This window comes from Diadema setosum, chromosome 4 (genome assembly GCF_964275005.1).
Source record: "Diadema setosum chromosome 4, eeDiaSeto1, whole genome shotgun sequence".
Taxonomy (NCBI): Eukaryota; Metazoa; Echinodermata; class Echinoidea; order Diadematoida; family Diadematidae; genus Diadema; species Diadema setosum.
In genome coordinates, this window is record NC_092688.1 from 11872857 (window position 1) to 11898511 (window position 25655).

A 25655-nucleotide genomic window follows, 5' to 3' on the forward strand; every position below is an offset into this window, starting at 1 on the left:
CATACCATTTTAAGAGGATTTCAAAGTTTATTTGATGAAAATCGGGTTTGGAATGACTGAAACATCCAAAAACAAAGTAAAACAAAGCGATCGTAATAAAGTGTGGGTCCCACACTTATTAGAATCGCTCTGTTTTGGATATCTCAGCCATTTCAAAACCGATTTTCATCAAATAAACATTAAATTCCACGTGGAATTACATGGTCTTTCATATATTATAAGAGGTTTCTCATTATCTCACCAAAAAAAAATGTTAGAAACCTGAAATTAGGTCTCAACCAAAACTAGTTGTATACGATCCCTTTAAGGACATGCTTCATAAATACCAAGGATGGACCCAACCTGGTAACAAGCTCCTAGACTCACATGGTCCACTGCCATATGGTCCACCACCATGCACATTTCAATACATGGCCCCAGTTTTGCAGGTGTTGTTTGTTGTGTTATCAGGCCAAATTCAGTATAGCTTCCTGTCTGACCAGAGCAACCTTTGCATATACAGTACAGGGGTACAGTGTATATATATAAAGTTTGACTACAGACGTATGAAAGCTCATTTCTTCAAAAGGGAGTGGAAATCGATGAGTTGAAAATCTATGACATTATTTGTATAGCATATTTGTTTTCATATTATAAAGTTGTTCTTCATAGAAAGCATGCTAGAGTTTTGCCTCACATAGCAATGGGTAATGCCTGCAAATACTGGATTCCATTGCAACTTTCCAAGTATTGTAATGAAATAAACTCTCTGGTAATGCCTGGTGGGTTATGTACTTTTGTATACCTAGATTGTTACCCGTTCTAGGGAGAGGAAAATAATCCCATGAGTTTGATTTGCAAAGTAACCTACTTTGCAGTAGCCTTGTATTGAGCCCTCTCTGTGCATATGGTCTGTCAACATTTGTTTAAATGTGGCTACCAACAAATGATCGCTCTTTGTCAAAATATCTGCATTGTCATCGCTTGGTCATGTTTACATCTATACCTTCCTGTGTGATTAATTACATTTTTAGATACTGATATGTTGTGGATGTGACTTGATTTTGAGAAAGGTGCACATATACATGTACTATATATCACACATTGATATGTGACTCAAGTTCCAGTTGAAGATGCAGTGTGCACGAATGGAATGACTGATAATGATACAATTTGTATATAGGTCAACCATGAATTTTTTGTTTGTGTGTGTATGTGTGCGTGTGTGTGTGTTTAGTTCTAGAACAACTGATGACGTGTGATACCAGAGGGATTTTAATGTGGATTGTAGTGTGATGGTTGTACTGTAATTCACTCAAATCAGACCATACACTTACAATTTGTCAGATGTGACTCTGATGGGATTTGTGATAGACCCCTAAGGATTGATAATTTTAATCAATATGTCCTTCACACTTCGGTCTGTGGAACTGTCTGTAAGCTCAAGGTACAAATGAGACTTTAGCTATGAATTCACTTGTCTTAATTAGAAATTAGGCCGCCAAATATCCAGTTACTGATTCTACATGTATTATCTTTGTGGAGAAACTCAAATCAGCAATTTAGGAAAGATTTGTGAAAATTATACAACCAAAAAAAACATTGTATCCATGCACAACAAAAGGCTAAAAATGAAAGAGATACCGGTACTGTAAAATGAGGAATGTTTGTTTGCATTTTGATTTAGTGAATTTCACGAGAGCCAAGTTTTGTGAAATTAAAATGCACTCTAAAGATCTTGTCTACACTATATGCACTGAATGTTAGAGGCAACTCACAGAAATTTCATGCTGCAATTAATAAGGCCATCGGCTCTCATTTGCAGAAATTTTCATACCACAAAAATATTGTGTATGACAGTATTTTACTCTTCCTAGTGATACACTAACAATAAATAGTAAAAGAAATGATATGTATCACAGCACCAAACCACAGGAATTGGTTAGTGGGACTTGCTGTGTTTAAAGGACAAGTTCACCTTCATAAACACAAGGATTGAGAGAATGCAACAATATTTGTAGAACACATTAGTGAAAGTTTGAGGAAAATTGGACAACTGATGCAAAAGTTATGAATATTTAAAATTTTTGTGTTGGAACCACTGGATGAGGAGACTACTACAGCTTGTGAGTCATAATGCGTAAAACAGTATAAAGAAAATGTAAAATAAAATTCAACATATTTTCACTTTTTTCGCATAATAAAAGAGCACTTGATTTGCCTCTTTCTAAAGGCAAGGGGGAATAATATTACCCATAACATTTGTCGGTAACGAGTGAGGGGAATGTGTACTTCTTTCAAAAGATGGAATTTTGTGAAATTCTCTTTATATTTTCCTTGTATTGTTGGACGCATGTGACATCTAAGTTATTCATACACTGCAGTAGTCTTCTCATCCAGCGGTTACTGCACAAAAACTTCAAAAATTCATAACTTTTGAACGGATTGTCTGATTTTCCTCAAACTTTCAATGATGTGTTCTACTAATATTGCTACATTCCCTCAATCCTTATGTTTATGAAGGTGAACTTGTCCTTTAAGTATCCCATCACTTTAAACATCCAGAGAACTTGTTGAGAACAAGCTCAAGCTGGAATGACAAGCTCCTGCAACTTTGCAATTTGCATCCTACAGTGTGCATTATAGTGGCTTACCTGGTGTAGTGGTCCAACATAATCGGATTTGCGTTTGTTTGAGCTGATGTCTTTACACAGGGTCAGGGGAGCTTGTTTAGGAGTGTGATGCAAATATCTCCGTGCCAACAGCAGAGATAAACATCTTGAAGTATTGTCCAGCTCTATCAGTAACCTGCAATAAAGACCTGACCTCTTCTTGTATGCCACTCACATTTGCAATGAATTGGCTACCTTGTGATGTGGAATTACAAACAAGTGGTGTGGGGTGGGATTAGCTGGTTTAAATGATTATGGTGTTTTAACAATGATGAGATACATGAGTTATCACATTTCTGTTATCATTAGTGTGAAGGAACTTGGGAACATTGCCCTTTTGATACAGATTTCAGTTTACACACAATGTGTAATAGCATCCCACATTGTATTTTGGTAGAAATAATTTGCGCCAACTGATGTCCAGTGATAATACTGATGTTGTGATAGAAGTACCCGTAGTGATTTGTAGATCAGAATTTAGCTGTAGGGCTCACACCTGTAAATATAATGGAATGTCCCTGATCGCTTCACAAAATCATACCAAAGATACTAAAATAAATGAAAAAAATCTACACATGTGTAATAGCATACCACATTGTATTCTGGTAGAAATAATTTGCGCCAACTGATGTCCAGTGATAATACTGATGTTGTGATAGAAGTACCCGTAGTGATTTGTAGATCAGAATTTAGCTGTAGGGCTCACACCTGTAAATATAATGGAATGTCCCTGATCGCTTCACAAAATCATACCAAAGATACTAAAATAAATGAAAAGAAAATCGATTAAAAATCAGAAATGCAGTTTGGCAAAAAAACTGAATAGCTGCAAATACATGTATTGAGTATGAATTCCTCTACAAACTGCATTTTGGTTGGAAGATGGAAGCGTTTCTTATGGAATTTGAAGGTACTATATTTGATTGGATGCATGTACGGAAAATATGTGTGTATATGAAGAAAATATAACTTAGGGAATTCTACAAAAATTCCATCAACTTCCATCAACTTGATACTGACATATGTTAAGGCTAGCAATTATCCCCCCTGCTTTCTGAAAGCAGTTTATAGTCAATGCTCTTTCATTATGCTAGAAAAGTGAATTTCTGTGGAATTTTCTTTATATTGTTGTCCACACATGTACATGTATATGTCATAACCTGTAAGTAGTCTCCTCATCTAGCAGTTCCAACACCAAAACTTTTAAAATTCATAACTTTAACAGCTATTGTTCGATATTCCTCAAACTTTCAGTGATGTGTTCTACTAATGTAGCTGCTTTCACTCAATCCACATTGCTCTTTGGGTTTGGGTTTCCTTTAATACACAATGCAGTAGGATGAATAGGAAGGTAGCTAGGTGTCATTAACATAAGACCTTGAAAGAGAATCTATGGGTTGTAAAGTTTATCATGTTTTTACCAATCAGTGATTTGTAACTTTCAGCCCAAGTACTCAAATTGGCAGAGCTGATGATGTCATCCCATTAAACTCTATATACACCTTTTAATTATAACTTTCTTCAGCATGAAATCAATAAGAATGGGCTATGTATCTGTTGCATCTAAGTAGTATAATCTTACCAAAGAAAGCCTACAAATGATCATATTTAGGGAGAAAGATGTTGCAAGATGATTTCACTAAATCCTCAACCAAAAACATGATTTTCATAGTTTTGTTTGACACCAATTAAGGATGAGAATTGCAGGGTCATAATATCATTGATCACCATTCTAACTTGCATGTGTGCAGAGAAAATGTGTGAAACTTTAAATTTCACTGACATTTGTATTCTACGTTCAATTTTTATTGAAACTTTCATAACCCTGTCTGATTTTCCTCTTCGTCCTGAACTTGAATTGGTATTGAAGAGCACTTTAAAGACACTGAAATCCATCTGAAATGTAAAATGTTGATCCTTGACACACAACCACCATGTGGACATACACACAATACACTGTATGTGCCATCAAAGTGCAAACAAGTGTATTTTACAGCAGAGGACAGTGACAAGATATAGGCAGCAGCAAACAATTGCAGCCAAGTCAAACTTTGTTCTTTGGGTCTTTGCTGCGTGCGTCTTATCAAGGCCATTGTCGATGGATGGAGTGTGAAAAAAGAAAATGATAGGAAAAAAAGTGACCTTTGGCCTTAACTATTGGAAAACAATGAATGCACTCTCTTGTGAATTCTCATCTCCTCAAAGCACAATTTGGCAGCTGAAGGCATTGTAATTACCACTGAATGAGGCTACCAACATTATCTAACTGAACTTCACTCTAAAAGAATATTGGTGCAGTTTTTAAAGGGGGATATCTCTGCTGCATATCAATGAATGTAGCTCAAAATAACATAACGCTACATGGCATTGCAAAATTAGCACTCTGTAACTTGAAAAAACCAAAATGAATTCAATACATGTCTACCCCTGCATTCATGATATTTAGTAGAAGAAATATATTAGGGTAGAAATAGTCAGAAATGGCCTATTTATGTGTGTATATTTGCATATCATTCAGTGAATACAAACTGAGGGTATAAGCACCATTCATAGTTTAACTCATGGTAGCCCCATTTGTGGTTTGTACACTGTTAATTGCATCTTGGAAGTGGGTTTGTTGGGATTTGTTGCTGATTTAGTGAAAGAAGTAGGATAAGTGTTTTGTACTCTTTGATTTTTCTTTCTTCAAAGAATTGTAGATATTCATAAAGTAAATGGTTGCTTATACACATATGTTGGTGCTTTGTTGACCCGTTCCCCAATTCTCTGAGAGCCTCCAATGCCGCCAAATTAGATTCTTTTTGCCTGTCGACAGAGAATGGACAGATTAGTAATCAGCCTATGACCCCGTTTACAGTGCGGGGCCGGGCTCAGCCGCGGCTCGGCCGTGGCCGAGCCTGGCCTCAATTGTGCGGCCGAGCCTCGCAATTTTGTCCGTTTACACTGCTGGGCTCGGCCGCGCTTTTAATTCAAACCTTTCAATATTTTGTCGTAGTGGCGCTCTGCTTGTGGACAGATTAGTAATCAGCCTATGACCCCGTTTACAGTGTGGGGCCGGGCTCGACCGCGGCTCGGCCATGGCCAAGCCCGGCCTCAATTGTGCGGCCGAGCCTCGCAATTTTGTCCGTTTACACTGCTGGGCTCGGCCGCGCTTTTATTTCAAACCTTTCAATATTTTGTCGTAGTGGCGCTCTGCTTGTAAACAAACGCAATTTGATATAGTCTGGTTTTCAGATCCGTTGCCAACTGGATTCCGTGGCGACGAAGTCGCCGTTCAGGCAAAGGCCTTTGCCGAAGGAAAAATCCTTTGCGGGACAAAACCACCTTAAACTATACTAGCTTTCGACGTTGAGGGGGTTAATATCCTGAATAGCAAAATAGTAAGGGCAGAGGGTTTGGAAGCCAGACTAAAATTGGCCGCGCATTTGGCCCAGTTTGCGTTTACACTGAGAAAAGGCCGGGCTCGGCCGCGGCTGAGCCTCGGCCGAGACCACCTCCAGAGCGAGGCCAAATGCGAGGCCAAGTTTGGCCCTGCATTTGGCCTTTTGCACGTTTACACTGAAGCGGGGTCTATGATGCGAAAGCAGTCAAGCATTGCATGTATTCCCTTTCCACTGTCAATTACATTTGCCATCAAACAATGCAAAATATCGACCAAACATGAGGTATGAATAGAGCGTGCGCTGATGGGCTCACAGAGTCTTTTGTTATGAACACTATGCAATGAGAACACCTCAATGGGGTCAGCGAAAGTCAAAATCTAGTGAGCTCAGTCTTAATGGCTATGTTTGTCTTCATACAAGTTATATAGCAATACCAGCACAGTACTATGTTCTAAAAATGTAAATTAGACAAAAATATGTGCAGTCTTGATACAGAAAAAGAACAGATACTGTTAGAAGATACTCAAATATTTTGAGAAAAGTCACTTCTGGTCAGCATAACACAAATAAACATGAATTTTATTCCACAAATGCAGAAGCTCCTGTCTACATTTTGGAACATGATATACAAGGTTCCTGTATATGAATTGATGCCACAGGAACCTGGTATAACCAGCTTCCAATTAGGAATGCATTAAGTTTTTGTTTTTATGCTTATTTCATCATCTCTTATTTTTTACACCATGTCTGATGACTTTCTTGTTTCTACAGTGTATTTCACTCTCAATTCAATTTCACATGGTGCGTGGGGTCATGATGGTGGCGGGCCTGCTTACTCAGCCAGCATTAATCGTGTGATTACGAAGTTGAATTGTTTCCTCAAGTGACTCTGTATTCTTCCTGGTAGAAGGTTGAGACCTCACTTCCCTAAAGCGTGCTTGCAATTTAGAAACCGGTGCAAACCTGCACGACCTGGACAGGAAGGCGCGACAGCAAAACCCAAGCATCGATTTGCGGTTTTTCTGCAGCGTATTACGCAAGAACCATCCGGGTCTAACACATTTTAGAAGAATAGCCCCTGTTCCAAGCGCTAAAAAAAAGCAACAACTGTCAGTGAATTTTTCAGCAGTATAAGATTGCCTTGGATGTAATGCATTTTGAAAGAATAGCCACTGTTCAAAGCGTAAAAAAAGAAGCAACTGTGGACAAACTTCTCAGTAGTATAAAATTGTCCCGTGACAAGTTCTGTTCAGGCAATGACTCAAGATGCCACTGTGGATTTTTTGAAAGGAGAGTTAACAGGGCACTAAAGAGTCTGACCTTATATTAGCATGCTGTCATCTTGAATTTTCAAACCTAGTTGTTTATCTTTATGAACTCCCAGTAGTATGTATAAGAATACAGAAAGAATTCTTTTTATCAATAGGTTTGTTTATCCCGTTCCTCCCGCAATTCTCCGAGAGCATCCAAAGCCCCCAAAGGAGATTCCTTTTGCAGGTAGACAGAGAATGGATGGGTTGAAATGATTTAGACTTTTTTTTATTGCAGTAGAGCATTGAACTTTACCGAGACTGCAATGTAATTTTATGTCCCTGTGCAATTATGTCTATAACCAAATATAGTACATACAGTATTTTAGTGCCAAACGTTATGCTTTTGGAGTAGGTCCTACATTGTCAAAGTTGCCGGCTGGGCAGTGAATCATAGCGTGGTATCATCTGTTGTGAGTTCATAAGTATATTTGTATTCCAATATCCCCCACGATGAAAAGGGCAGGTGCAGTTTAGCATCATGTCAAATTGTGAGGGTTTTTTTTTTTTTTTCCTCTCCTCCCTAAATCATATTGCCCTTTTCCACATATTTTTGGTTGTTGAACCAGAAGCAACCCAAGTTAAACAGGTGTACACAAAATTTGAATATAAAAATGTACATTGTACACCAGATGGTATACATTAGAAATACCATTAAACTTTTCTCGCAAAGTATTACATTGCATTGATGAATGTTGGCAGTGATACTTGACAGGTAATTGGTTTGAAAGGTAGTCATGTGCATGTAATTAATGGAAAATTGTTTTTGTCTCTTTTGTCTTATCATAGGTTTCAAATCTCTTTGGACCCAACAAGGCCACTATCATGACCCTCATGAGTGGATGCTTTGATTCGTCAGCTGTCGTCATGCTCATCGTTAAGGTAAACTGTATGTTACAAATCTGTACAGGAGATCCTCGATATAACGAGGATCTAGAAATACCTCGTTATATCAGGTTTCTCAGTGTTATCAAGGCACAAAATGAAGAATAATTGATAATATAATAATAGTAACAATAACAACCAATATTTATGCAGTGCCTTTTCTGTACGGATTCAAAGCACTTCGTCAATTTCAACGAACTACAAGTAATCAACAATATTTACTTAACAAAACAAAGAGAGAAAACAAATAAAACAAAATAAACAAGAGTCGATTCTACAAAAATACCTTGTTATAAGAGGGTTTGGGGTACTTTTCCCACTTTGGGTATAACATCAGTGTTTTTGTTGCTGTTGTATGATATGTAAGTGATATACAAGTATATTGATCATGGTATTTTTATTGTTGAGAATTTGATGAGTCAACCAATATTCATAAGATTAACAACTTGCAAAAATATTGCCTCTTGTAACATAAGAGTGCTGCATGTTGTCTCTGTGGTTTGAAATGGCCAGGTTTTCTTCCGAAAAGGGGTAATGCTCAAGTGTATGTCTCATTCCCCTGCACTGCGGTTTTCGATTTGCTCATTCAACTGCTTGGGAGATTGTGTTACAAATCCCAATTGAGAAATATTACACCTGCGAAATTATATTGCTTGCATTGCATGTCAATAGGTATCAAACAAGAGTTGCAATAGATTTAAAAAAAAAAAGAAAAAGATGTCAGATACAATTTGATTTCATGATGCTGAAAGTTTGCCAAATACTAGTTTCAGCCAGCAGGGTTCGGGATGAACAAAAACAATGTTTTGCCAGTGAAATGATGAAAGAAAAAGCCGTCTATAACAATTTGAGACACTTCAGTCTACAATGACAGAGTCATATGAAATAGACAGCATTCTGCATTAGGTGTCGGGTTCATTTTTTAAATCTTTATTTTATTTTATTTATTCATTTTTTTTTTTTAGTGCATAAACATACTTGGTCCATACCATACTTAAAAGGAGTACAGCACTGGTTGAGGGAAGGATTCAGGTTTATAACTTTTTTTTTTTTTGTGAGATAATGAGAAATCTCTTTATGAAATATGAAAGAGCATGTAGTTTCAAAGAGGATTCAACATTTATTTTATGAAAATTGGCCTTGAAATGGCTGAGATAGTCAAAAAAAGCGATCCTAATAAAATTAGGAGGCCACGACTTTTATTAAGATCTTTTTGTTTTTCCTTGTTTTTAGATATATATATCTCAGTCATTTCAAAACTGATTTTCATCAAATAAACTTTTGATTCCCCTTAGAATTGTATGCTCTTTAAAAATTTCATAGAGTGGTTTTTAAATATCTCGCAAAACGTTACAAGCTAAATCCTCACCTCAACCAGTACTGTGCAGTCCCTTTTTGTGTGTCCCACTTTGTTGAACCATGCTTTAAAGGTATTAGCCCACATTTGTAAACCTGCAGCAATTGGTCTCATAGTTAGCATGGAGTTTGGGTATGATTGCAGTAACACCTGTGCAAAATTTCGTTGAAATTAGTCCATTACTTTCATAAAAATAAATGAAAATGCACCGTAATCCGTATGCATGCGTATAACGCTCGCTAGCTCCGGTCCACGTACGTGTTACATGTACAATGTATGTAGCTATAGCCCGCGCTCGTAATTCGATTTTGGGTCGGGTTGACCCGGTTTGAAAATTGATTTTAAAACGATGATTTTCTCTCTTTTATCTAATGGTATAGACAAAGAGCGACAGGTGAGGTATGTTACTGTTGTACTTGAAGTCATATTGGACCTGTTTTATGCAGTTTTGATTTTCGTGGGTTTGCAAATGTGGGCTAGTACCTTTAATGTTTAATGAGACTATAAACCAGTGTTTGTGCAGATCAAGTGCAAACTTCCTCACCATGCTCAAGTTGAATGTACTTTTTCATTTCATTACCCAGCATTGTATGTGTGTGTGTTTTGTTTGTTTTGGTTTTTTTAACACTTTTTTGACCTTGCACCTACAATGAACTAAAGATATCAGTGAAATTGTAATTTCCTCGGTTGATATTTGGCAGGTATTTATATATACTATGGGCAGAAACCACAATAATTAAAACAGTTAGATACTTTGTATGTCTGAACAGGCCTACGGAACAGATTCACAAATTTTGTTGTTTTCAATGCAAGTCCACAGAGTAACATCAACACTAAAGATTTATGTCAGCCGTATGGCATAAAAAATGTGTAGGAGGTGACTTGAGATGTGTGTGTTTGTGTGTGTTTTGGAGGTGGGGGGGGGGGAGGGGCTTATGGATGGGATCATAATTCAAGAAAGAAATGTTCATTAGTTTTGCAAAGACTAGAATGGATGGAGGGTGTCCCATATGGTAAATAAACTTTGACTGGCTTTGGGTTCCTGCTATAAAGACCATTTTCACATGGAAATTTGTGAAAATTTGGATTGAATGTGTTTGTCTTGCAGTAGTAACTTGAAGTCATGTGCTTCTGAGATTTTAGGCTCTGATAGGAGAGGGCCAAAAATGGAAGTATCATTGTTGAAGTTTCCTTCCTCAATTCTTTTTGACTTGGCTTCAATAGGGAAAATGATGACATCCAAGATCACGAAAGATACCCAGAACAATAAAGGCTTCCTGTTTACCAGATAAGCAATGAGTCCAGAGTTTGTAATGACATTCAACATGACTTGTATGCTCTTAAAGGTCCTGTTTACCTTTGGGAGCAGTGATTTAAAAAAAAATGTTCAAGATATCACATTTGATGCATACATGTATGTGTAGGCATGTTGTATCACAAAACATCCTACCATATAAAATTTTTGCAATAAACCCTAAGATGTAAGGGGATGTCAGTATTTTCCTCATTAAACCGTAACTGTAGATGGAAAAGCTGGAAACATTTTTATTATAACTATTGTTTACATTTTTTGTGTTTAACAATACGTAACATCGATTATACGGATTCAAATTTTTACAGTGGCTGTTTCTATCTCTAACTCACATTTTAGAACTACTTTAAAGCACTAATGCTGGGTTTTTGTTTCTTCTGCAAATGGTAAATTATGCCTTTAAAGGTTATAATGGAGTATTAAAATGTGTGTGTTTGTGTTCATTGTGAGATAATGAGCTTGGGTGTGAAGGAGGTATGAAATGCTACTGTACTAACAGCAGGCATTCTGTATGAAGCACCCACAGTCTATGTTTACAGTGTATGCCAATCTTTCTTGGTTATGAACTGTAACGTGTGTGGGAAGTGATATTTGCCTGACATTTTGTGTAGGAAGACCCCTGAAAACAACAACAACAACAACAAACCCCAAAACTTTTTGTAGACATTTGATGGTAGAGGGAATGAGAGACAGTGGTAGTAAAGGGAATTGGAGAAGGTAATGGTTAAGAAAATGGGTAGAGGGAATTTAAGATGGAATGGCAGATGGAATATGTTGGAGGGAATGTGATGGATCGATGGATAGAATAGGATGAGAGAATGGGATTTAGAATGATGGAGGGAATGGTAGAGGGAAGGATAGAGTGAATCAATGGTAAAGACAATAGTTACGTTCAGACGGCAGGCCCTAACCTCGAGGTTAGGAAACCTCGAGGTTTAGCTCTTGCCCCCTAACTACGACGTGTGTCCACACGACGAATCTTAACCTCGAGGTTACGAAACCTCGAGGTAAAGCTTCTGCCCCCCATAACTACGAGTGGGTCCCACTCGATATTAAAACCACAAAACCGGAAGTTTCAGCCCACACTGCTAACAAGACGTCTATTTATTCTTTAGTCCAACCCTGTCGGACTCGCTTACAGGTACTCTTGTTCTCTGTCATGGTATGCAGAGATAGCACTGCACTGATGACTTTATGCCTTTATGAAGATATTCGTCGATAACATTTTTTTTTTATCGTCAGAGAAGAATATAGAATACAGTAGCGAGTTTGACGTGTTCAGTTTCAGAGATCAAGCGCATGGGAAGAAAAGATGATGTTGTTGTGTCGTGCATCATAGGTTTTTTCATGTGTAGTGTATTTGTGGTGTACGTTTGGGAGGTTGACCCGGAAGCAGAGGGAAATTGTGGGGGCTGGAGTTTACGGCGAGGTCACTCTTAACTTCGAGTTCGTTGTTTTTTGTGTCCACACGGTGCTTAACTACGAGTGGGGACCCCCCGCGGCTCGTGGTTAGAGCGCTAACCGTAAGATTTCTCGTGGCTCGAAACATCGAGCAAACCTCGAGGTTTGCTAACTACGAGTGCGTCTTCACGGTCCCTAACTACAAGCTCTAACCTCGAAGTTTCCTAACTTCGAGGTTAAGGGCTCCCGTCTGAACGTAACTTATGGTAGCAGGAATAGTAGTTATGTGGATACTGTCTCCCAAGTGAACAGATGTTATTATTGTTATGTGTACAGGGAGTTTTTTTGTTGTGTAGCTTCATATTTCTGACTTCATGGGACCACCCGAAAATTGAATTTTCCTCAAGGGTGTCAGAGACAGATGCGTTTCCCATGCTATTTTGATTGTAGGTGCCACTTAGCAGACAAATCAGAGTGCCAATGTCTCCCATCTGCTCCACCTGTCTTTAAAGGACAAATTCACCTTCATAAACATAAGGATTGAGAGAATGCAGCAATATTAGTAGAACACGTCAGTGAAAGTTTGAGGAAAATTGGACAATTGATGCAAAAGTTATGAATTTTTAAAATTTTTGTGTTGGAACCGCTGGATGAGGAGACTACTACAGCTTGTGATGTCATATGCGTACAACAGTATAAAGAAAATGTAAAGAAAATTCAACATATTTTCACTTTTTTCGCATAATAAAAAAGCACTTGACTTGCCTCTTTCTAAAGGCAGGGGGCATAATATTACCCATAATATATGTCGGTAATGAGTCAAGGGAATGTTTACTTTTTTCAAGAGATGAAATTTTATGAAATTCTCTTTATATTTTCCTTTAGTACGCATGTGGCATTATACACTGCAGTAGTCTTCTCATCCAGCGGTTACTGCACAAAAACTTCAAAAATGCATAACTTTTGAACGGATTGTCCGATTTTCCTCAAACTTTCAGTATTGTGTTCTACTAATATTGCTACATTCCCTCAATCCTTATGTTTATGAAGGTGAACTTGTCCTTTAAAATGAAAGATGATGGCCTTTAACCCATTGAGGATGGGCTGATTCTGCTGCAATACGCATTTCCCGTAGACACCTGCCCGAGTATATTCGGGACCCATCCTCATTGGGTTAAAAGTCTACCTTTTCACAGGAATTCACAGGTTGGAAGCTGTTCATGGTAGTGCCCTTTAATCTATTGCAGACAAAGGGCACACCATACTGAACCTGGCGTTGCATTGTTTCTCTAGTGGTACATATCAATATCTTCCTTGGCATAGAGTCAACACATGTACCCATTGTTTCGTTCAAAGGGAATCATCAAGCTCGTCATGCCGATTTCCAAATTTTTTGAGTACAGCATTTGTTTTCTTTTCCTACTCTAGTATTTACTCATTTTAAACATACCTGGAACAAACAAAGAAAACAGAAAACGCAAAGTTAAGTTGAATATCATTCCTTTTTGTACTGCAGTTGTTGTGGTCAACTTGTAGGGCTGATATAAAAAAATCAAAGCACTATGCAGGGCTGCACACTAATCCATTTTTCCTATTGGTCTGAACCCCAAATTTATTGGTCCTGCACTTTTTTCAACTGGCCCTGACTATGACTGTCAGTGTTATTTTTGTTTATGTTACCTGTCATGTCAGACAAGTGAATTTAACAATTCCTGAAAAGTCACTGGTCCAACAGTGATTTATTCTGCTCTGGGACCATCAGACCAGTGCCAGTGTTCAGCGTTGCTATAATGGTTTAAATCAGATGCGCAGGTGTTGATGCAGGCTGAAAAAGCAGGCAGCAGGAAAGGTATGATGATATTCAGGCTGTCAGATGAACATCCACCCCACAGAACTCCTCCTTCCCCCCCCCCCCCACCCACCCACCCACCCACCCCAAACTGATTGTCTTATTTTCTCCATCTCCGTCTTCTCCGATGCACAGTTGAGCTACGAGGCCGGTATTCCAATGTCCACCGCCTTCTTCGTGATGGCCGGGGGAACCCTCTTCTTCAACATCAACACGTTCATCCTGCTGTCCAAGCGCGTCCCCTGGCCCCTCCCACCGGGCTACACCCAGGTGGAGTGCTGTGGAGGGCAGCAGAAAGAAAAGGTTGGTGTGAGCCCAGTTTGATTCTCTATCTACAATAATTATGAGAAGCTGATTTTCCTCTCTTTGTTTGCAATAAAGTCTAATTTATTTTGTTTGTCTCTTGAACTGCTATCATCTGGTATTGTCTTTCAGTTATTCTTGTTTGAAGAATTCCAGGATTTTCTTCCTTCAAGTTTGTGCATTATATTCCCCTTGCCCTTGTGTAACCCTATCTACCTCATACTTTTCTTTTCTTTTTTCTTCTCCTCCTTCATTAGCTTTCTCACTTTGTTCTTGTTCTCACTCCTGTTCCAGCTGTTGGGTCTTGCTTTTCCGTTCTTTTCTTTCTTGTCGTCTGCCACCTCCTTGATCTTGAGGATTTCTCATCCCAGTTCAAGACTTTGACACCTCATGAAATATCTTGACAAAGTGTCAATGCAGCCAGAGTGAACTTTTTTGCAATGTTAAAAGTACAGTTTACCATTAGGAGCAGTGATTTTATAAATGTTTGAGTTATCACATTTGATGCATATGTGCAGGTCAGTTGTGTCACAAAACATCCTACCATATAAAACGTTCGTGATAAAACCTAAAATATAAGGAGATAGCACTATTTTTCTCACTAAACCATAACTGTAAACAGTTTAGTCTAAAAACACTTTTATTATAACTACTGTTCGCATTTTGTACATTCAACAGTACTTAGCAGTGATTATCCTGATTAAAATTTTTACATTGGTTGTTTCTATCCCTAACTCATATTTTAGAACCATTTTGAAGCACTGAAGCTTGGTTTTTGTTTCATCTGCAAATGGTTACCCTGTAACTGTTGTCATTTTAACACCATTTTTCCTCCCTACTTGATGATTCTGCTCCTGTTCACAAAGGACGAAGTTCCAAACCAGGAGGACCTGGATATGAAGCTCGCCCACACGGGCGAGAACGGGACACAGGTCGAAAATGGGACACTGACCAAGAACGGGACGCTGGCCGAGAATGGGACGCTGACCGAGAATGGGACACTGGCCGAGAATGGGACGCTGGCCGAGAACGGGACGCTGGCCGAGAACGGGACGCTGGCGGAGAAGGAGCACCTGAACGGAGGGGGCGTCCACCGCAACGGGTCCCAGAGAAAAGCGTCGGAGGCGCGACCAAATGGCGGTGAGTCCCGTAGGGGGGAGTTGTTGATAGGTCTTCTGTTGATATTTATTCCAATGTTACTTTTGACAACTGCAGAGACACCTGTCAACTTGATAAGTTTATGGTCATGGTCACGCCCAAAATAGAAATACCACTCATAGTATCAACTTGGTTATCACCTTGTCAATAGTGGCCACCTGTTTACAAAAGCCACTTGTATTTTTTTTTTTCCTCGAGTGGCTGTGATACTCGGGTTTCACTCTATGGTATTACCTTCTTCTTTGCCCAGCACTCACTACGCCCCAAACTTCAGGAGTTATGAACAGACTTTGCTATAAATTTTCAAGATAGTTCCATTGTCGTATAAAAAATGGGCAGATAATCACGTTTCTGTGGTGATCTACATCCAGGATTTTTGTTTTTGTTTTGTCTTTATACATCCTAATAGTTCCATGGCAGTAGTGACCCTTTATGGCCTTGGCCAAGGATTGCACTCTTCCAGCACTTCTAATTCACCGGTTTTGGCCATATTTGGTGTCCTGACATTCACAAGACGCGGATAAATCAGTCTAGGAAAGGAGGGTTTTTAAACTGCTTTTAGTTTGTAACAAATTGCCGAAGAGGAATAGGTGTTAGGCTAACTGTCAGTGCTTATGGTTAATAACACCGTTGAAATGCATGCATGCGTAGGAGTTTAAGGAGCTTGGACACAGTGCACAGTGTAATCAGCACTGCATGACTTTGCATGTTGATCATACCCAGGTGGTATGATTTATTACACACAGGGGAAGGAAATGGATGAAAGGAAACACCTTTTCGGGGTGTACAGAATGTGTCACATGACCAACCTAAATCATCGGTTGTTTTTGATGTAGCACAAACATGACAATTGATAATGCTGGGGGGGGGGGGAGTTTAATCAGCGAATTATGTGTTGGGAATAGAAACTACCTTGAAGAGAAATTTTTGTTTGTTCTTGTAAATTTATTGTGCATCCAAAATGAGTTTACATTTATAGATATCATGAAAGCATGTGAAACAAAAGATGATATAAAGAATCAAGGGGAAGTAATGCAAAAAGTGGTATACCTCTAATGCTGTGGGTAATTTGGGCAAAAATGCTCTCCAGATGGATTTTTTTTTTTTTTTTTTTGGGGGGGGGGGGAGGGGTTGAAGGTTGCAAGTCAGCATTTTCATCGTAGACAGCATTTGAACAACAGGAAAAACAAGAAAAGTGTTAACAATGAGAAGCTCTGTTGAAAGTGAAATGTCCTTTAACTTCCTGTAGGAATCACAAGGTATACTTATTGATGGAGGAAATGATTACAAAAAATTGGCAAGGAATCAAGAGCATTTTGAAGGAATGTCTTTGCAGCACAATGGCAGATGTGTGGTCCTCAAGGAGACTCCAAAATTGTTATAAATCACAATACTGGAATGGGAACTTACGTCGTGCGACATTTCGCTGATTAACAGTCAGCTTCTTCTGGCATCCTTCCAGTGGAAGAATGGTCCCTATATGTGTGAAGTCGGCGAAACATCGCACGACATAAGTTCCCGTTCCAGTTTTGTGATTCATAACAATTTTGGAGTCACACTTTGACTGGATGAATGATAATCAACGTCAGCTTGTCCTCTAGGAGAGTATTCAAAAGAGAATGTAAAACTTGTGCCACATCTTTGAGGCTGATTTCCATGGTTAGGAGAACGAAACTGTGCCACGATAGGACTTGCATAGGATTAGGAGGCAGTGGTTTATCGTTCGCGTAAGAAGAGACGCATTACTCTAGCCTGTATTACAGGGTTTTGCAGAAATGTTTACGGAATTGCATCCAACCTCTTAAGGCGTGATTGATTAATGTAGGCAGGTAAAGTTTGCTGGAGAACAATGCCTAGAGGGTTGTTTTGGAGTTTGGAGTCCGCAGGTCAGACAGAGGGGGGAAATGTGAAATCTTGTATTTCATGTTCATGTTTCAAAAGTGGAGCAAAGAACACAGAGGAATTTAAGTGAGCAGATGCATGTGGAAAGCCTGTTTAAGGGTTAAAGGTCAATTGCAAGTGTGTGTGTGTGTGTGGTGGGGATGTTATGAGGTAATGTAGGATCCTTAGTTTGGGAATATTGGGGTTTGGGGGTCAGGTGTGTGCAGATCAAAAGGTAAGGAACAAGGTTTGTTGGGGATTTGATGAGAGGGTAATCAGAGGGTGGGATAGAGGATGGGGGCAGGTTTGTGGGTTGATGTTCCTCAAGCTTGATGCCACTATTTGCAGTCCTTTTTTTTTATCAAACTAAGTTGATTCTCTCTTTCATACTCTCTCTCCACCTCTTTGTCACTGTCTGTTCATCCTGACTGTTTGCCTGTCTATTTCCTGTCTCTCTTTCTTTCTCTCTTTCCCTCACCCTGCCCCATCCATCCATCCTCTTACCCATCTCTCCCTCCCCCTCCCATCTCTCTCTTCTTTGCCTCTCTGTTTCTTCCTGCTTTTATATATTCTTGTGTCTCTCTATATATCTCTCTCTTCTTTCTTCTATATGTATATCTCTCCCCTCTCTCCCTTTTTTGTCACTCTCCCTCACACTCACCCTCCCCTCCCCTCATCTCTCCCTGTCTCTTACTTTTCTCCCCCCCCCCCCCTCGATCCCATCCTCTCCTATACCTCTCTTCTTTTCTCTCCCTTTTTACATCTCCCCTGTCCTACTCCCTCTCTTTCTCCCTCCCCCCTCTATTTCTCCTAATCTCTCTACCCCTCCCTTTTCTCTTTTACTATTTCTCCCTCTCTCTACCCCTCCCATCTCCCTCCTCCTCCCTCTCCCCTCCCCCTCTACTCCAATCTCTCTCTATAATATCCCTACACATTGTATACGTTTCTCCAAGTAGGGATGAAGAGGAGAAAGTCCCGGGTGATCCAGGCGGAGGCGGAGGCCTTCAAGAAGCAGGACTTCCCCACCATCCGCTCCTGCCTCTGCTCCCTCATGTTCTGGCTCCTCGTGGCTTGGATCTCCATCCTCCAGCTGCGCCTCATCTTCATGATCGGCACCCTCAACCCCTGGCTCAATCAGCTCAGCAACAACGACAAGGACGTAGGTGAGTAAAGGAGGAGATGGAGGGGGAGGAGGCTCTTTCACTTGTACCTACACATTATTGTGTGCATGGGACTATGCCTAGAACGACACCATTTTAGTTCCTAGAAAATGCAGCATTTTTTTTTTCTTTAATTCTCTGTGATAAGCAATAATGATGGAAGTTATAGATACTGTACACAAAGAGTGCTGTAGTACTTCCAAGCAGGCATGTGGGTGCTGTTGAACAACTGAAGCTATCTACATATTACCAGTGAAAGATCAGTGAAAATAGCTTGATCAGTATTTGTTTGTAAGTATACTTTTGAAGGATGTAATCATTTAGGGTTTCCTTTTAGACTGTGATGAATCAGTCCAGACTTTACTTCGCAATCACCTTGGGATTGTACATTTTGTCTTTGCGCAACCATTTATCAGTCGTGTGATTGTGATTATGTTTCCATCATACTTTATGGAGACCACTTTGATTTAATCTTGATATGAATTTATAACAGCAAGAGGGAACTTAGTACGAGGCCATAATGTTATGGATATTTCATATGGCCAATTATGAAGTCACAAGGTAGGTGATATAGTTCCAGGTATGTAGAATATCCTCAATATATATGTAAGATCTTGTATGATATACAGATATTTGCATAGCACGTATGGATACTTCTTATCACCTTTATGAAGGGATGAGGTAGTTCATATTTTCATACTCTAGAGCATCCTAAAAGAATTTTATGAAATCCTGTACAATGCACAGATATTAGCACAGTTTCTGTGAGCATCCATTGCAAATAATATGCAACTGAAATGCAATTTATGAAGGGATGAGGTAGTTCATATTTTCCTACTCTAGAGCATCCTTAAAAATTGTATGAAATCTTGTATGAGCACAAATATTAGCACATATTTTTGAGCATCCATTGCAAATACTATGCAGTTGAAATGCAATTGATATTGTGTCATGATATCAAGAAGAATGTGAAAATTGCTCAAAGTGAGTAAAGTGCTGAAACATTCTGAAAGTTCTTCGTAAACTTTGGGTATAGCCATGCTCCAGTGCATGTTTGTTGTATTTTTCAATGATTAAGAAGAAAAGTAAAAGACATTACAAGCAATGCACCACACAAATGGAGCAGAGGTCAAAGGAATGTCAGTGACTTGGGCGAGAGCCAAGGAAGGAGAATTCTTCCTCATGTGAGGCCGACCCTGGTATCATAGTTTAAAAACATCGATCACGAGCACCAGACCGACCAAAGGAGGATGAGCAGACAATGCATGCATGGCCTCAGTGTCACATTTTCACTCTCATGTTTTACAATATAGGTTCTTATATAGCACTCTTACAGTAGTTATGTTCACATGTAGTTGCCAAACTTGAAGTCTAGGTCGAAAACTTCACTGTCGATGATAATTAGTTCCACTTGTGAATTCACGACGTGGGTTCACATGTGCTCCTAAACTTTAACTTACAACTTATGAGCGAGCCCCACTCGATGATTACAACGGAAGTGCAGAGTCTTTGCTAGATGACCTTGTGCCGGGAATGTGCCCATACAAAATAGCACAGCAAACAAGATGCGAGGTTTACACTAACTCACAAGTTTGTTGATTATTGTGTCCACACGGAGCGAAACTACGAGTGGGGACCCCCCTGTGGCTTGTGGAGAGAGCGTAAACCCTAAGATGTCTCGTGGTTCTAATCATCGACTAAACTTTTAAGTTTGCCAACTTTCAAGTGTGTCCACAGGGTGCTAAACTACATGTACAAGCTTATCATCGAGAGTTAAGTTTTCAAATTAAACTTAAAGTTTAGGAACAGCATGTGAACCTAACTAAAGATTAAACATATATCAAAATACTTCACAAAAATATAATATCAAGCATATGTTTTGTCTTGCACTATCATGATCTGTTACAGGTATCTTGTAAGTTTACTAATAAAAGAGAAGCGACTGGAAGAAATCCGATCATATCCTTGCCAAACAAGGTTTAATGGTATTACTTTGCTCTTTAGGTAGGAGAAGTAGACAAAGTCTGTTACATAACCCTTGTGGAGTGAACTGCATCCTTACATTTCAAGTCATGTGAATTCCTCATGCTCTTGCTTTGATTTGTATTATTTTTTGTTTGTTTTGTTTGTTTCTGTCCTTCATTCTACCATCTCCTGCAAAAGAAACATTAAAAAGAAACATTAAAAAAAAAATATTGTGAATCAATTCATTCCAGGAACTTTTAAGCATTTACGATAGGACTTGTAACACATTTGATTACCTTGGGAGAGACCTTAGAATTCTTTCAATCTCGTAACAATACATATTCATATACCATGTGATTAGGATTTTAGGAGGGTGGTCCCGGGAGGTTTAATGTACGCATACAAAATATGTCTGTTGTTGTTGTTGCCCACTGAGCTGTGGCCAGGCATCCACTAATTTTTGATGAAAATAAAAATCAAAGATTTTAAGTAATTTTTGCCTAGTCCCATGCTTGTCATTCTGTGTGAGTAATGCTAATCAGAGTTCTCATTTTGCTATCCCCCACCTTCCATCCTGCAGTGAGCCACTACACCAATGTCTTCTCCATCATCCAATTCTGCGGCTTCGTTGTAGCTCCGTTGGGAGGACTCCTCCTGGATCGCAACAAGATGACCCGGGGATGGTGTGTCAAGAGAAATGGTGAGTGATTTCTAACATTTTTGTGGGTCCATCTTTCCTTACCCCTCCAAGGTTGTCTGTTTTGTCAGTCTGTCTGTCAGTGTGGACTTTTGACTTTTGTAGCAACCTGAGGCGTATCCATTGGAAGATCATTTAACTTGGTACAAAGCTCTGTAGAGTATGACTGGGCTTTATACAGCATGGCAACCTGACAAGTTCCATTCTGATATCATCAAACATTGCTTGGTCAAACTCTCTTGGTTAGAATCTGACAATAAAGACCAATTAGTGCTGTTTTTACTTCCATTCACAAAGACTCTAGATTATCAAGCAAAGCGAACTTAAGTGAAAACATAGTTCTTGTATGCCTGTAAAACTGTCCATTTTTTATCTAAAATGTACACATATGCAAAAGAAATGTGTGAAATATTGCTGTAATATCACAATTTCAGTTGAATTACCAGAAAATATGTGATGTATTAGCCAGAAAGGTTTGCAGGAAGTATGATAGTCTAAGAACATAGTTGATTGTAGTTGCTGCATAATGTATTATAATAGATTATCAATAATAAATCATCATCCTGGTAAATTACATCAGCCAGGTTGGTTTCTTTGTAGGCGGCAAGGCCCTTTATATGTATTGCAAGCAAATTCCAAATGGTGGAAGATGAGTCTTGAACCCATATGAGAACTATGTTTCGGTTTTAAAACTACAGATATTACCTCACTCAATTCATGCTTATCAATGTTATGCCCTTTTTGCGCTTAAGTCGACAAGCGCAGTCCGTACGCCGACCTGCAGGACGCCATCATGCCGCTGTCCCTGACCACGATCCTCTTCACAGTCTTCTCCGTTTGCATTGTGATCCCGAAGCTGGAGCTTCAGTACTTGACCTTTCTGATCCAAGTGATCATCCGGTCATTTCTCTACGGCCTGTCGGTGGCGGCCATCCCCATCATGTAAGTTGTGGTGGTGTGGTGTGGTGTGGTGTCACAAGGGATAACCATAGAGCGGGGTATCGTCCCTTGGGAGACTAGACCTCGTATCTCAGTTGGCATATAATCAAACGCGTCCTAATTCAAGTTTGAAAATACTGATTTGAGTTTTAAACCGTTTGCGATTATTAATGTGATCCAAAACATGTTTCATCCAGCATTGTTTGATGCTAACCGTGATGCTCATAAATTCATGATTGTTAAATCAGTTGCAACCTTGTTATTTTGTTAAAATGAAAAGAGTACTGTAGTTCTCCTGAAAATGTATGATTCTGAAATAGAATTTCTACTCTTTCAAGGGATGATATGTCTTTTCAATGTAAATGATTCATACTCCCCCACCCCCTCCAAAAAAATGGCTTTTTAAAAGATGCTTTTTCCATTTCCTTGCACATGACATAAAGATTTTGAAAAAAAAAAACCCTCCCTTTCTACTCTCCCTTTGTCACTTGACATAGTTTAATTTTTCCAAACACATTAAGGAGATACACATACAGTGAGTTGTGTGATAAAACGCGTATTTCAAAAAAGGTGCTCCTGACAATGTGGTAACTACTAATGCCTGCAAACAGTAGTAATCCATCCATTGTGTTGAGTTTGCTCGTAGTGATTTCAGTCATGTAAAAGTCCTTCCTCAAATCTTCCCTTGCCCCGACAGGTTCCCCCAGGAGTTCTTCGGCACCCTGTTTGGGGTCATGGGGTCGTTTGCCGGCATCTTTGGACTCCTCCAGTACCCCATCTTCAGCATTCTGCAGAACGTACTGAAAGGCGACCCATTCATTGTGAGTATCATTGGCCCACAGACCTGTTTGTGATGTCATAAACAGGGCTGCATAACAGAACACACCAACAATTTTTGTCTCATTTCTTTTATAAAACAGCTACTTTTCAATATGACTCTAAATGTTTGATCAAAAAAGGGGGGAAAAATATACATTTCTCTCCCCCCCCCCTTTTTGTTTTTCTACAAAGGTATAAGAACTGAGGAACAAACCTCTATTGATGAAGTTCTCAAGTCACAAGTGACCCTGTGGTAATCCTTCAATCTATTCATGAAAAGAAAAAAAGATGATCTAATTTGTTTATTATGACAATTCCCACCCGTTTTTTACTAGATTAATGTGAAGTCCCTTTAAGCAAGACAGTATGACAGTGATAATACAACTTTGCCTCAAATGAATGCTGTATTTTTTTTTGTTTTTTGACTGAGCATATCTTTCATGTAAGTAAAAGAAAACAATCAGTTTTGGTTGAGATGGGGGATTCAGGTTTTAATTCTTTGCAAGATAATTAGAAACAACTTCTATGAGATATTAAAGGACATACAATATTCTAAGAGGAATCAAAAGTTTGCTTGATGAAAATCGAAATGTCTGAGATATCCAAAAACAAAGCAAAACAAAGTGATCCTAATAAAAGGAGGGGTCCCACCTTTTGTTAGGACCTCCTAGAGTTTTGTTGAATGTTGTAAATGTTGGCCAACTTGCATTGTGTCAGCTTTATCATTTTTTTTAATCAAAAATCTTCCTTCATTGTATTCAACTTGTTGACACTGAGTCTTCCCATTTGCAAAACCTCCTAGAGTTTTGTTGAATGTTGTAAATTTTGGCCACCCCACATTGTGTCAGCATTATCATTTTTTTTTTTCAAACATCTTCCCTTCCTCTTGCCAGCTCAACATTTGCTTCATTGTATTCAACTTGCTGACTCTGAGTCTTCCCATCTACATCTTCATCTTTGTGAGGCGCAAGGAGCGCCACCTTAAGGAGGCGAGAGAGGAGGGCCCACATGTCGAGGCCAGCTTCGTCGCGATGAGCATGAAGGCATAGGAGGTCAAAAGGTCAAGTCCCTTACGGCCAGACCAGAGGCAGGGACCTCGTTGATCGCAAATGGCGTTAACAACTTTAAAATTACAACAAAGAAGCATAATCCATGTTTGAGGAACATCTGTCACAGCGGTTTGGAGTTTCATTTGACCTTGGTGGCAGCACGACTTGGGAAAAAAAAAAGTGTCAGCTTGCGTCTGTGTGCGATGTAATCTTTTTTAGAACTGTGCAGATGGATAAAATGCGGGGAGTGTGCAGGAAACTATGTGCTGCCTTTTTGTTAGCGAGTTGCGAGACACCTTTCTTTTGAATGGTGAATAGAGTGGACTAGTGTGCCTCGCTGATGGTGGTGTTGTTCGTAATTTCATGTGGAATTACCAACAGCTTGGTGAAATTTATAACGCGGAAGCCTTGCGAATGCCCCTTTCATACCTGCCAACTTTTCAAATTTTAGAGGAATATTTCTGGGTTTTTTTTTTTCAGGAATGATATATCCATGTCAATAGGTTTTTTCCTTTCTTAAGTACCATCTGTTGATAATGAAGCATGGGAGATTGATGACTATTTGTATTTCCGCAAATTTAACTTCCGTGTGTTCCTATGTGTGGGGCTGCAGGGTGGGCAGGTACGCCCTTTCGATAATAGCCAACTTTGTATGGAGCCATTTCAACCCAGATGTGCTGTGTTTGAAAGATGGCCAAGAAAAATCTTTAGAAAAAAAGGAAACAGTATATTTTGCTGTATGTGTGCACCTGGGTTGGAGATAAAATGCCAAGAAAGCAAGTATGAATATACAACAATGAATTTAGATTACTTCCTTGACTATTCTTTCTCTTTCTTGTATTTCTCATTTGTTTTACTGATTTCAATTTGCTAGCACTTTTGCTGGCAAGTCACTGGTTAATGGTCATTTTTATAGGAGACAAGATTGTCCATCTTGATGGCCATCCAGTTGATGGCTGCCCACTTGACCAGGGACATTTTGCCCGGCAGGTGGACTATACATCTGTTGACAAAATCTTTTGTGTGTTGTCTTTTTTGAGAGAGACATTCTCTCCTCTTTAAAAGTGAACCCAAGTGGTGGTTTTAAGAGACTTGTCTTTTAAAGTTGTATTCATTCATGTTTATACGATAACCCTCGAATAGAAAGGTGTAGCGATGGAGAGGATTTTACAGTATGTACTAACATAATGTCTTGTGGAATGATTCTTTGTATAGAGGGTGAATCAATTATTCTGTTTAATCAGATTTTGTGTGGGGGGGGGGGGGACTTTCTGTAATTGTCAGGGGAAAGAATATTTTTAGACAGAGATGATATTTTCATATCTCAAGCTTACTGTGATAATCTTTGTACCGGTATCCATTTCATCGATATTTCATTTTAATAGTATCCTCTCTTGAGAAAAAAAAACCTAGCGTTGGATTTGTAGGTAACTGTATGTAGGTTATCGTTCAGAAGAGACAGTTTTCATCTGAATAATGTAAGAGATTTTGAGCAGATGAAGTGTTTTGGACAAACTACTGTTCATCTGTGGTGAA

The 25655-nt window shown here is 39.1% G+C and overlaps 1 protein-coding gene across 1 annotated transcript in view; it reads left to right on the forward strand.

Moving 5' to 3' along the window:
• Positions 1–25399, forward strand: part of LOC140226872 (equilibrative nucleobase transporter 1-like) — a 35485-nt gene extending 10086 nt beyond the window's left edge. The window contains exons 4-12 of the mRNA XM_072307301.1: positions 8134–8226; positions 14284–14455; positions 15325–15383; positions 15516–15591; positions 18444–18653; positions 21196–21315; positions 22065–22254; positions 22949–23072; positions 23964–25399. Of these exons, the coding sequence (XP_072163402.1) occupies positions 8134–8226; positions 14284–14455; positions 15325–15383; positions 15516–15591; positions 18444–18653; positions 21196–21315; positions 22065–22254; positions 22949–23072; positions 23964–24119 (1200 nt within the window). The 3' untranslated portion in view covers positions 24120–25399. The remainder of the gene's footprint in view (positions 1–8133; positions 8227–14283; positions 14456–15324; positions 15384–15515; positions 15592–18443; positions 18654–21195; positions 21316–22064; positions 22255–22948; positions 23073–23963) is intronic.
• Positions 25400–25655: the final 256 nt, after the last annotated feature.